Here is a 12,766-nt window from a genome sequence, read left to right as displayed (position 1 = left end):
CACATACCTTTAAAAAGGGCATTTTTCTACCTAGAGGTGTGGGATAGGGAGGGTGGGAGGGAGAAGCAAGAGGGAGGAGATATGGGGATATATGTATATGTATATGATTCACTTTTTTATAAAGCAGAAACTAACACACCATTGTAAAGCAATTATACTCCAATAAAGATGTTAAAAAAATCAGGGACATTTTTCACAACTTTGGACTGTAAATGATAGGATGCCTCAAAAGACAGCTGCACAATACATTTGGGTATCATTCATTCACACTGATGTCCTAGCAAACCTCTGTTCACAGATTGCCTTCAAGGGAAAAAAAAAATGATCTGTAGTATTTCACTCTTACAGTTCATCCTACAAACTTCCGTTAAACTTTCTCAAGAACGTTTTATAGGTGTCCTCTGTATTGAGTTCTAGTTGAGAATTTTTCAGTTTCCCATTGGAACATTTCATGTGACTTATTACACCCATGAGTTAACACTTTCAGAGATGTTCCCAAAACACCATTTTAGCCTGGTTTCAACTCTTCATTCACAAAATTTTAATGCCTGTCGCTCAACAATCTTAATGCCTTGGCTTGAGTTTCATCTCATCTTTCCTCTTCTTCAGTTTTAGCCAAAGGAAAATTGACAGGCAGCATCCTCACAGCAGTAAGGAGAGAGAGTGAAATGAGCTTAAATGGTATAAAGCAAATAATCAGCTTCCTATAGCAGAGCTGACCATTAATTTCCTTAGCAGGATCCAGAACTTTTACGACATTTCCAAGAATCCTTTCTCGTATTTGCCTGGTGTTACAGATACACGGGACAGGTGAGGCCACCTGGTGCCTCATTCCAGCTCCCTCATTAACTACCACCCCACCCCCCCCACCCCCCGTCTACGTCACTCAACCTCACTGAGCCTAAGTTTGCAGCCTGTAAAATAAGGGGCTGGTAGATAATGTCTAGATCCCTTTCAGCTCTTTAAAAAATATATTTATTCCGGAAAATAAAAATTAATGGGAAATAGGATAAAAAGAAAAAAAAAATCCAGGAAAGAACAACTTGTTGCTCATTTGGGCAGTCCGCCTGGTCTGCCTTTCTTTGATGGATGCCACCGTTTTAATTCTCTGAGAGAAATATGCACACCCATCCACCCTTTTTCCTTACAAGGTAACAGCTCATAAAATGACCTTCCATAAAAATGATTTGCATGACCCATTTCGCGGCTGCTGAGCTGTTTATGATCCTAAAAGTCTGGTTTTCTTCACTGGGTGGGCTTCTGTTTGCGTGACCGTCCCCTCCAGAGTCTCCCTGCGCCACTGCCGTCTGCTGCCAGCCGGGCCGCCTCCACCGTCCACCTGTCCTCAAGCGCTGCGGGACTCCTACGGTCGCCTTCCTTGCAACCTCCTTCTACACAGTCCCCACGGGGTCTGTAGCCCCAAAACCGACAGCTTGAGCGCCCGGCTCAGGCAGCAGGAGTGGGGACGTGCCCCACGATGCCTTGGAAAGGAAAAAAAAAAAAGAGGTCCCCGCAGGATGCTGGCGCCTAGGGTACTTTAAAAACCAACATGGCCAGGCAGCGGTCTCTCCCCTCACTAGGCTCGGGAGAGGGCATCCCAGGTGTCCCTTAAACGCCTCCGATCTCGCAGGTCCCGGTTACAAAAGTCCCATTGCCGCCCAGGTCCTAGGTCCGCGTGATGAGGTTTACCGTGGCGACGGTTCCGGGCCACGGCCCTGGTGTCGAGCGCCTCCTGCCGAGCCTTTAAGTGCGCGAGGCGGGAGAGGCTGGAGTCACGGAGGGCGGCGGAGGGCGGCGCAGCGCACGGCGCCGCAACGCAGGGGCGCGGCGAGGAGCGCTCGAGGGCGCGCACGGGGCGGCCCGGCCCGAGGAGCGGCGCGCGGCGCGCACCATGGGCTGTGGACCTTCCCAGGCCGCTGCAGGACAGGGACGTGTGCCCGCGCCTCCGAAGGGCTGGGAAAAGGGATTCGAGGTAAAAACAGAGAGACAAACGGGAACAAAAGTCTTTTACCCTGCAGGCCTGGCGATTCCCACGCTTGGAGGCGGCTGGAGGCGGCTGGAGCGGCGTCTGCGGCGGCTCACAGCCCGCCTGCTTGGACGACGGGCAGTGGGTGGGCGGGGAAGGAGCGGCTTTCTTCTGGGGCCGCTTAACTGCTGTCTTCACCAGGTCTCTTGCTGCTACAGGACTAGCTTTTGTGTTTCAAGAGCCCGCGAAGGTGGTCGCACCCCAGGGCAGAGGTGGGCATAACGGGGTGAGCGGGGCGTTCGGCACAGAGCTGGCTTGGTGGTGATTCGCAGGGGAAGGTGAGAGTTCCTGGGAGCCACCATATAATATTGGCTTCCGGAAAGTGGGCCCCTTGGGAGTTCCTTAAGCGCTGGAAGAGATCTTAGCAGCCGTCTGGCTGAGCCCTCGCGCTGCTCACAAGAGGATCTAGAAGCCCAGAGAGGTGGACGACTTGCTCGAGGCTCCACAGCTCGTTTGGGGGCAGAGCTGGAGATAGAACCTAATTGTCAAGAGTCTCGTCCCAGGACTCTGCCTACTCTCTGCATCTCCCGTAATTCTTCTGGAGAAAAGAATAGGCGCTCTTTTCTAGGGTAGCGTATGGAGGGATGGGCTGGGGGAGGCGGAAATGCGGTCCATGATTCTTTACATCCTCACCACCAGGGCGAGGTTCCACAGACAGAACTAGGAACCCACAAAGGTCCCTTCCGGAGAGGTTACCCAAAGACAGTGTTACCATATAATTTATCATCAAAAGCAGAATACTCTTAAGAATGGAAGGGAACCCTGTTAATCACTTTGCCCAGACAGTCTGATATAAGCCCAGACTGTCTGCCGCAAACCAAGACTTAAGGTCACCCCTCCTGAAGCGCATTTTTGGAACTACAGTTTAAAGAGCACACACTTTCTCTCAGCAGGTGATGGGCAAGACATTCTTCAGTATCAGTTACGGCACCTACTGTGTGTGTGTCCATCAAAAACAAACCAGAGGCAGCTAAAGGCTGGGACTCAGGCTTAGTCCCTGGTGCCCTGGGAGATGCCTGTCCCCAGATGCCCACCCATCTCAACATTGTTTTCTGCTTTCCATCTCAACCGCCACTGTCTGCCTTTAGGGCCCCATTACCTATTACTGGGTCTTTCTGCTTCTCCCATCACCACCCTAACCCGGCTATCTTGCTAAGAAAAGAATTCCCTGCGGTGTGCAAAAGTTTACCTTTGGTCCTACCGGTCTCTCTAATGTCATCCTCTGCTCCCCAGGCGCTCTCACTCGTGGACCCTCGGGTCTGCCAAGCCAAGAACCTGCAGTGCTCGGTTCCTCCAGGCTTCCTCACGCTCCGTGCCTTTCCCCATGCCATTCCCTCTTCCTGGAACGCCCTCCCTGGGCCCCGTTTCCCGTCCGCCTCGTGAACTCCTACTCCTCCTGTCAGCGCTGAGCCCAAGCGCCACTGCCCAAATACTCTGGTGCTCCCTTTTCACGTGGTAAATGTTTGTTTCAAGCTCCTTCTCCCTAACAGATTTATGGACTTCTTGGGAGCAATTTGGTCATCTTTGTTATTATTCATCACTGCTGCGGAGTAACATTAAGAATGCTTTCTTTCCCTCTCCTTTTCCAAAAAATAATGTGATTTTAAAGGACTAATCCATTGTGCTTTTCCTTTTTTGTGGAGAAATCTTTTAAAATTTATTTTACTGGCATGATTACATATAAGACTTCAGTAGAAGTACATTTTCACTATTTGAGTTTGTTTTCTAGCCATTTATCATTTGTCCCATTTCATGGTTATTGCTGAAAATAATTTTGTTGTATAGAGAAGAAGGAGAGCCAAAAAGCAATCCTCTCCAAGTGTCAAATGCACTAGGTCCCTTTGGGCCAAGCATCTCAAGGCCTAGGAGGGGTTTGGGTTTCTTCCTGAATTTCCTTGCTTGGATTTTGGTACAAGACTCCTAATTAGTCTCCCTGGGTGCTTCCTTGATGACCAGCCTCCCCCTGCCCTGCAGCTCCAATCTTCCACATGACCTCCAGAGGGATCGTTCTAAAATAAAATCTGATTATGTCAGTTCCCTGCTGAAAAAAAGTCAGTGACCCACTAGGTAGACACACCAGCCAATGGTCAAGAATGTGACTACCTGGGTTTGATTTCTGGATTCACCACTTGTTAGTTGTGTGACTTTGGTTAAGTCGTTTGACCTCTCTGTGCCCTGGCTTCCTGATCTGTAAAATGAGGATAATAATAGTTATTTTATAGAGTTGTGAGGATTAAACGAATTGAGTTCACATTAAGGGCTCATACCAAAGCTTGGCACAGAATAAGCACTTAATATTAATTATTACAATCACTTTTATTACCATTATTTATGTGAGATAAAATCCTAAGTTCTTAGCGTGCCTTACTAGTGACTCTCGAGCTGACGCCTGTCAAATTCTCCAGTTTCATCTCTCCTTTCCCTCCGATTCTGGTCACACCTCACCACGTGTTCCCCAACCCCATTCTGTTCCTACCTCTGTGCCTTTGCACCTGTTCCCTTTCCTTCAGACCTTTCCTTCTTTGTCTTCCTGGACCACAGGCAAATATGCCCCCAGGTTTCCATATGACTCAAGACCACTCTTCGCATTCCCTTGCCCCTGCCCCCATGCTGGCGGAGTGGACCTTACACCTTCTCCTATCATATTTCAGAACATTTCATTGTACTTATTTGTTTCCATGCTTGCCTCCCACCGTAAGCTATTACTGAGGAAAAGAACTGCTTGTTGTCTTTGTGTCTCCGGTGCTCGCTACAGTGCTTGGTGCAGAGCAGACATTAACGAATGTTTCTTGGGTGACTGCACGTCCCTCCCAGGTCCTCCGATTCCTTAGCATCTTCCTGTCTCCTAGGAGCATAACTAGACTAATGACAGTCAGCAAGGAGGAAATTTAATATTAAAGTAACCTGAAAATAGACTCAGAGTTGACTCACGTCTGTACCTCTTTCCCTACCCCGAGCCTTTGACTTTGGAAATCTGATCTGGGAAAAGTGTGATTATTAATTAAACACTCTCAGGCTGTCAGAACAGTACTTTTTTGCTACCTTCATAAATGCATAGGGCTGAGAGTTTACTAGTTCGGCAGTGTCTTTTAAATAAGATGAACATGTTTGCTTGCATGAAATATTTATGTTTCTTAGCAGCACGACTTCAAAATATTCTGAATCAAACTTCTTGAGATCTGCCTCCAGAGTTTCTGTTCACTCTCCCTTAAAGTGGAAAGAGGACATGGTAATAAAATAATGCATAATAAGGAAAGCATGGGAAACTTTTCTTATTTGGAGAAATGCTCTTCTTCTATGTGATTAACTCAAAGTTTCTTGCTTAATATAAAAGGGGAGAGACTAGATTGGAATAGATGATATCCAAGTATCCTTCACAGTTTTCCCCTAAACTTTGACAAGAAAATTCTAGTTTGTCATCAGTAAAAGGGGCTAACTTTTAAAGTGCAATTAAAAAAAAAAAAATATATATATATACACATTGTAAAGCAATTATACTCCAATAAAGATGTTAAAATATGAATATATATATATATTTCTGTTTGGTTTTTGGAGGGTTGCTATTTATTATTACATTTATTTGAAGTAAACTAGAAAATAATCAAAATTTGATGAGAAAATTCTTCCTATATGTCTACAGACAAATATATTTATAAAATGCATCTGCCAATAATTTGATTTAAGAAGGTTTCAGCTCCAGGGAGCCTTGACAAATGACTCCCTCCCTCCAAGCTGTTTGGCAAATTTGTTTCCCCAAAGCTTTAGAACACAACATATAATACTGCCAGACCAACCAACCAACCAACCAACCAACAAAACACCTTTCTGTAGTTAAAAGTAATACCTTTTTCAGAATGCTGATAATTCCCATGCATAGCTGTTACCTTGGAATTCAGTTTTTCAATTCTGACTAAAATTTATCAATTTTTATTAAGACAATGAAGCATAAAATGAAATTGATACAAAATGTGGAAACATTGAATCTGTACTTCTGCTACAACTTCATCTCAAGGAAAAAATAAAACCTTCCACCCACCTCCCCATCCCCTTCCCCCAGTACCATTGCAGACAGACTTCTCATTGGTGTGAAAATATAAACTGAATGCAGGAAAACTGTCTATGCCGTATCCCTGTGAGGCATAGATCTAATTAATTTGTAAATATCTCTCATCTTTGGACTATGTCTATTCTCAAGTCCAGATTATGAAATTGGGTGTTAAAATTTCCAGAATGTGTTGCACATAGATAAGATGTTTGAAAGACTTCTTAGTTTGCAAAAGAGAAAAACCTTAAATTTCTGCTCTGGAAACTGAAGCCTGGTATATGTTCTTTTATGCTGGAAGCTTGTGTTTCATTGGCTACAATTTAAGTTTTGGTCACTGACAGAGCTTGAAGGCAGACCATATCTAAATAAGCATAAATGGGAAAGTTCCTTGCTCGGGCCTGGATGAATTGCTTTGTTGAAACAATTGGGAGGTTGTTCAGGGTTGTGGCATTTAAATCTATTCTGACTTGTAGCTGACAGATTATCTTTGTGAAAAGCCACGTGGTAGACTGAAAACATTCAAGTTTGCTCTCAGTTCCAATATGGCATTTTGTTTATTGTTGTTAAATCAGTTCCCTGTTTCAGGATCTCCACTGGGAAATCTTAAAGGGCAAAATTAGTCCCTGCGTGTAACTCAGTGCTTTACTAGGTTCAAAAAACGATGGATCTGCAAAACAAAGTGAACTCGTCAAAATAACTGTCTTACTATCACTGTAGATATTGGTTTTTAATTGTTCATTTGGAAAGAGGGACAAAATAATCTTTACCTTCAGTGTGAATTGTGAGCCCCTAAAAGATAAATATCAGATCGGGCCTCCTTTTCCTTTGTTATATAAAATATGTGTGTGTGTGTGTGTGTGTGTATGTATATACATATCATATTATATATATTTCGTATAACAGGAAAAGGAGGCCCTGTCTGATATGATTGTTATTATATAATAACATAGCATGTAATATGTAAAGACTCTTTTCCTGGGTCAGCTTACCATTCATGGGCTACGTGGGCAGTAACTGAGTCTGTGAAGAAAGAGATGGAGAGAGAAAGAGAAAAGCATGTAGATCCTCTCACACTTTCTCCTTGTGCTGAGTCATAGTACAGATCTGTTGAGTTTTTATTTGCTTACTTGTTTGTTCAGTTGGTTGGTTTTCCGTATTTTTCCGTGTAGTTCTGAGCCACAGAACTAATTCACCATCAACACAATGAACTGATGTTGGTTTAGCTGGAGTGATCATGTTCTGTAAACAGGGTGATAAGCAATTCGAGTCTCCCTACGAACATGTGAGAATCGCTAATTGAATTCTGAGAACCCGAGGGTGACAGGGGCCCACAACCTAGCTATGGTGATTTCTCCTTAGCCTCTGAGGGAGCTTTGGAATGCTTCCAGAAAGTGGTCAAATGTGCTTAGATTTTTAAATTGGTATGATTTTTACTGCAAAAGTCCCAAGAGTTTCATGCCAGTGTCCTGGCTTTTTATTGTTTTCCTAAAGGGAATGTCTTCTGTTTAGTTCCTAGAGTCATAATTTAGAGCCAGAAGGGACATCTTTCCTTTAAACTGAAGCTCTGAGAGGTCCGTTATCCCACCTTTCTAATATTTCGGGGCCCACCTCTTTCCCCCATTTTCACTACCACGGTCCTGGCTCATGCTTAATCCAGTCTCACCTGGACAGCTGTAGTCATCGTAACTGGTCGCTCTGTTCTGTCCCCTCCTTCCTTCTACTCCTGCCATTTGCACTAACCCAAAAGTGATTTTTCTAAAAATCATACCTGATGCTTCTATTTTACATCCATGTGTAAAAATCCTACAAAAGGTTCCTGTTGCCTTCAAAATAAAATGACACGTCTTTACCTGTCGCAAAAGACTTTCCCACCTCAGCACCTACCACTTTCTACCTCAGTCTATTTCTGCTAAACTGGAATAATTCAAGTTCCTCGGCACACCATGTTGTTTCACACCCTGTCTTTGTGTATACTTTTTCCCGTGTCTAGAATGACCTTTTCTCCTTCCCCACTGGAAGCTCGTTCATCAAGACCCAATCCAAGCATTTTCTCATTGACACCATTCGTGACCCCCAACAAGACACACGTGTGGATCCGTGTGACAGGGCTGTGCTGAAAAGAGTGGGAGTCGGAGGGTGGAGTCTTGAGGCCCTTTGAAGTTTCAGAGGAGAAGATCACCCCTTGGGCCAAAATAGTAAAATCAGTAGACATTTTAAAAATAGCTAGAAGGGTGTGGACGCCGCTTTGTTGCCTGAGGGGAGTGGCGGTGGAAGTTCGGGGAGTCGGGGGCCAGCGCTTTTCGGGACCCGCAGTCGCGGCCGTTGCAGTCGCTTCGCCGGGTGGCCTTTAGCATCGGAGTCTCATCGACAGCCGCCATGAGCAGCAGGGTGTACGGGGGAGATGAAGTTGGAGCCCTTGTTTTTGACACTGGATCCGATACTGTGAAAGCTGGTTATGCTGGTGAGGACTCTCCCAAGGTGGATTTCCCTACGGCTATTGGTATGGTGTAGAAAGAGGTGATGGAAGTACATAGATGGTGATAAAGGCAAACAAGGCGGTCCCACCTATTACATAGATACTAATGCCCTGCGTGTTCCAAGGGAGAATACAGAGGCCATTCCACCACTGAAAAATGGGATGGTGGAAGATTGGGGTAGTTTCCAGGCTATTTTGGCTCCGTCCTCCAAAATGCATGTCAAATCAGAAGCCAGCCTGCATCCTGTTCTCATGTCAGAAGCACCACAGAATACCAGAGCAAAGAGAGAGAAACTGACAGAGTTAATGTTGGAACACTACAACATCCGTGCATTCTTCCTTTGCAAAACTGCTGTTTTGACAGCATTTGCTAATGGTCATTCTACTGGGCTTATCCTGGACAGTGGAGCCATTCATACCACTGCAGTTCCAGTTCACGATGGCTATGTCCTTCAGCAAGTCATTGTAAAATCCCCTCTTGCTGGAGACTGTGTTACTATGCAGTGCAGAGAACTCTTCCAAGAAATGAATATAGAACTGATCACTCCATATATGATTGCATCAAAAGAAGCTGTTTGTGAAGGATCTCCAGCAAGGTGGAAAAGAAGAGAGAAGTTGCCACAGGTTACAAGGTCTTGGCACAATTACATGTGTAACTGTGTTATCCAGGATTTTCAAGGCTCAGTACTTCAAGTATCAGATTCAACTTACGATGAACAAGTAGCCGCACAGATGCCAGCTGTTCATTATGAATTCCCCAATGACTACAACTGTGATTTTGGAGCAGAACGGTTAAAGATTCTTGAAGGGTTATTTGACCCTTCCAACGTAAAGGGGTTATCAGGAAATACAATGCTGGGCGTCAGTCATGTTGTCACTACAAGTGTTGGAATGTTCGATATTGATATCAGACCAGGTCTCTATGGCAGCGTTATAGTGGCAGGAGGAAACACGCTAATACAGAGCTTTACTGACAGGTTGAATAGAGAACCCTCTCAGAAAACACCCCCAAGTATGCGGTTGAAACTGATTGCAAATAATACAGCAGTGGAACAGAGGTTTAGTTCATGGATCGGTGGCTCCATTCTAGCTTCTTTGGGCACCTTTCGGCGGATGTGGATTTCCAAACAAGAATATGAAGAAGGAGGGAAGCAGTGTGCAGAAAGGAAATGCCCTTGAGAAGAGTTCCCAAACCTCTACCTTCTATGGCACCTTATGTTTCATAGCTTTAGTATACTCAGGAAAAAAACAACCATCTTTTGTAGAATGTTTATACATTTTTGCATATTTCAGTTTCCACTTAAATTTTTTAAGGCTTCAACTGGCTCTATAAATTAAAATAAGTTTGTGCTTTCCTTGAAATGCACTTATTCTTATTACAAGCATTTTATAATTTTGTATAAATGTCTATTTTCTCTAAATATTTTGCTTTCAGTAAAATGCTTTCCAAATCTGTTTAGTATATTACCAGTGGGTTGGTAGAATTGCTTTTTATTGACTAGTAAAACTTACTGCCTATATTTTTTACCTTAAGCTTTTAAAATTAAATAAAAATTACTAGCCAAAAAAAAATAAATAGCTAGAAGACAATAGTCTGTAGAAGATGCTTATGTTCTTGCCTCTTCTAGGGATACTATAGAGGATTCCTCTGGTAAGTGTGTCTTAGATGGGGAAGAAGTTGGCTGATAACATCTACTAGAGGCCTTGACTTCCATTGAATGAGGAGTAGGAAAGAAAAGTTTTTCTGAACATATTAATTTACTTCCTTTCAAAATAAATGACAGTTCTTTAAATCAAATTAATTTAGCTTTATGAAAGACTCCTTATATTTTCCTTCTTTTACTGTGGAATTATGAAAAATTTGACATGGACCAGCATTTTGGAGTTGGTGGTTTACTAAATCACCTATAAGCCCCTTTTATGCCATGTTTCAGCCTATTTACAAGCAGTGAAACTGTGGTATGAAGAAATAGACATCCTTAAAAGGAGAAGGTGGGATTGTAAGTCAGTACAGGATTTATAGAAGGCCCTCTGGAAACACATATTAATATAAAGTGTGTATATCCTCTGACTCAGCAGGTCCACATCTAGGAATTTATTCTCATGGAAGGATTGGGTGAGTTCACACTGATGTATATGCACAGATATTATACCAGTTCTGTTTATTATATTGAGAAGTTAGAAACCTAGATGTCCTTCAGTAGGTGGTTTAGTTACATAATGGACTGCAATGCAATCATCAAATAAACAACTACTCTCACCATTAAATAGAATGAGATAGACCTATATGTATTGACATAGGTAAATGTCTCTGATATATAATAGTTAATAGAAAAAAAATGTTACAGAAATACAATATATCACTTAATATATAATCTGATTTCCTTTGTTTTTTAAGCAGCTCTATTGAAATGTAATCCACATATATTGATACAATTCATCCATTAAAATGCACATTCACAACCATCACCACAAGCTAATTTTGGGACACTTTTTTTGTGGTATGCGGGCCTTCCTCTGTTGTGGCCTCTCCCGTTGCGGAGCACAGGCTCCGGACGCGCAGGCTCAGTGGCCATGGCTCACGGGCCCAGCCGCTCCGCGGCACGTGGGATCCTCCCAGACCGGGGCGCGAACCCGGTTCCCCTGCATCGGCAGGCGGACGCGCAACCACTGCGCCACCAGGGAAGCCCCTTGGGACGCTTTTGTCCCCCTAAAAGGAACCACTATCCATTGGCAGCCAACAGGCACTTCCTGAGAAACCACTAAATCCGCCTTGTTTCTGTTAATCTGCCTCTTCTGAACATGTCATGTAAATGGAATGATCTTTGTTACTGGCTTCTTTCACTTAGTATAATGTTGTCAGGTGTCACCTGTATTGTAGCATGTATCTGCTGATACACGTAAGTCAATAAAAAGCTTCATTGCTTTTTATTGCCAAATAATATTCCTTGGTATGGATAGGCCACATTTAATTTATCTAGTTGTCAGTTGCTGGCCATTTGGGTTGTTTCCACTTTTTAGATATTTGAATAATAACTGTGAACATTTGTGTGCAAGATTTTGTATGAACAGACGGTTTCGTTTTGCTTGAGTGTATACTTAGGGGTGGAATTTCTGGGTCATCTGGTCACTCTATGTTAAGAGGAAGTTTTTGAGGAACTCTCAAATCATTTTCCAAGGTGGCTGCACCATTTTACATTCCCACGGCAACGTACAAGGGTTCCAGTTTTTCCACATCCTTGACAACACTTCCTATGATGTGTCTTTTTCATGATAGTCACCTTAGTGTGTGTGAAGTGATATCTCATTGTGGTTTTGATTTATATCTCCCTAACGACCAGTGATATTGAACATCTTTTCATATGCTTGCTGGCCAATTCCAATTTATTTTTAAAGATTATAGTTATATAATCAAACATATTTGGGAAGTTATATACTAAGATGTCAATAATGCTTCTGTCTAGGGAATGGTCTTTCTTATTTTCTACTGTGTTTCTATATCAGTCAGGGTTTTACCAAAGAATCAGAACCAGTAGGATGGATGAACAGATAGATAAATAGATGTATTATAAGGAATTGACTTATGAAATCATAAGGGCTGGCAAAGCAAGTCCAAAACCCGTACAATAGAATAGGTGGTCCAGAAAGCTAGGCTGGAGCTGAAGCTGCATCTACAGAATTCCTTCTCCCTCAGAGAAACCTCGGTTCTACTCTTAAGGCCTTCAACTGATTGGATGAGGCCCACCCAGATTATTTGAGGATCATTTCCTTTACTTAAAGTCAACTAATTGCAGATGTTAACCACATCTACCAAATACCATAACAGCAAAGCCTAGATTGGTGTTTGATTGAAACAAAAACAATAATGGTAGTTTCGTTTTTAAAAAGGCTTTTATGAAATTGAGTTATTTGTAGTGAGGTGGATGGACCTAGAGTCTGTCATACAGAATGAAGTAAGTCAGAAAGAGAAAAACAGATACTGTATGCTGACACATATATATGGAATCTAGGGAGAAAAAAATGGTTCTGAAGAGCTTATGGGCAGGACAGGAATAAAGACACAGATGTAGAGAATGGACTTGAGGACAAGGGGAGAGGGAAGGGTAAAGTGGGACGAAGTGAGAGAGTGGCATGGACATATATACACTACCAGATGTAAAATAGATAGCTAGTGGGAAGCAGCCACATAGCACAGGGAGATCAGCTCGGTGCTTTGTGA

The 12,766-nt window shown here is 43.2% G+C and overlaps 2 protein-coding genes across 2 annotated transcripts in view; both read left to right on the top strand.

Annotated features, from left to right (window-relative positions):
• Window positions 1-1,891: 1,891 nt before the first annotated feature.
• The window catches only part of STMND1 (stathmin domain containing 1), a 32,672-nt gene continuing 21,797 nt past the window's right edge, over window positions 1,892-12,766 (top strand). Inside the window, exon 1 of the mRNA XM_007129173.3 lies at window positions 1,892-1,972. Within this exon, the coding sequence (XP_007129235.1) occupies window positions 1,892-1,972 (81 nt within the window). The remainder of the gene's footprint in view (window positions 1,973-12,766) is intronic.
• Window positions 8,448-9,726, top strand: LOC102974594 (actin-like protein 6A). The gene is given in 3 exon segments (XM_055079873.1): window positions 8,448-8,577; window positions 8,580-8,600; window positions 8,603-9,726. Coding segments are annotated over 3 exon segments (1,275 nt in total).

This window comes from Physeter macrocephalus, chromosome 18, assembly GCF_002837175.3.
Source record: "Physeter macrocephalus isolate SW-GA chromosome 18, ASM283717v5, whole genome shotgun sequence".
Lineage (NCBI taxonomy): Eukaryota > Metazoa > Chordata > Mammalia > Artiodactyla > Physeteridae > Physeter > Physeter macrocephalus.
Note: the sequence above shows the minus strand (reverse complement) of the source record. Positions and strands in the feature narration are given on the sequence as shown.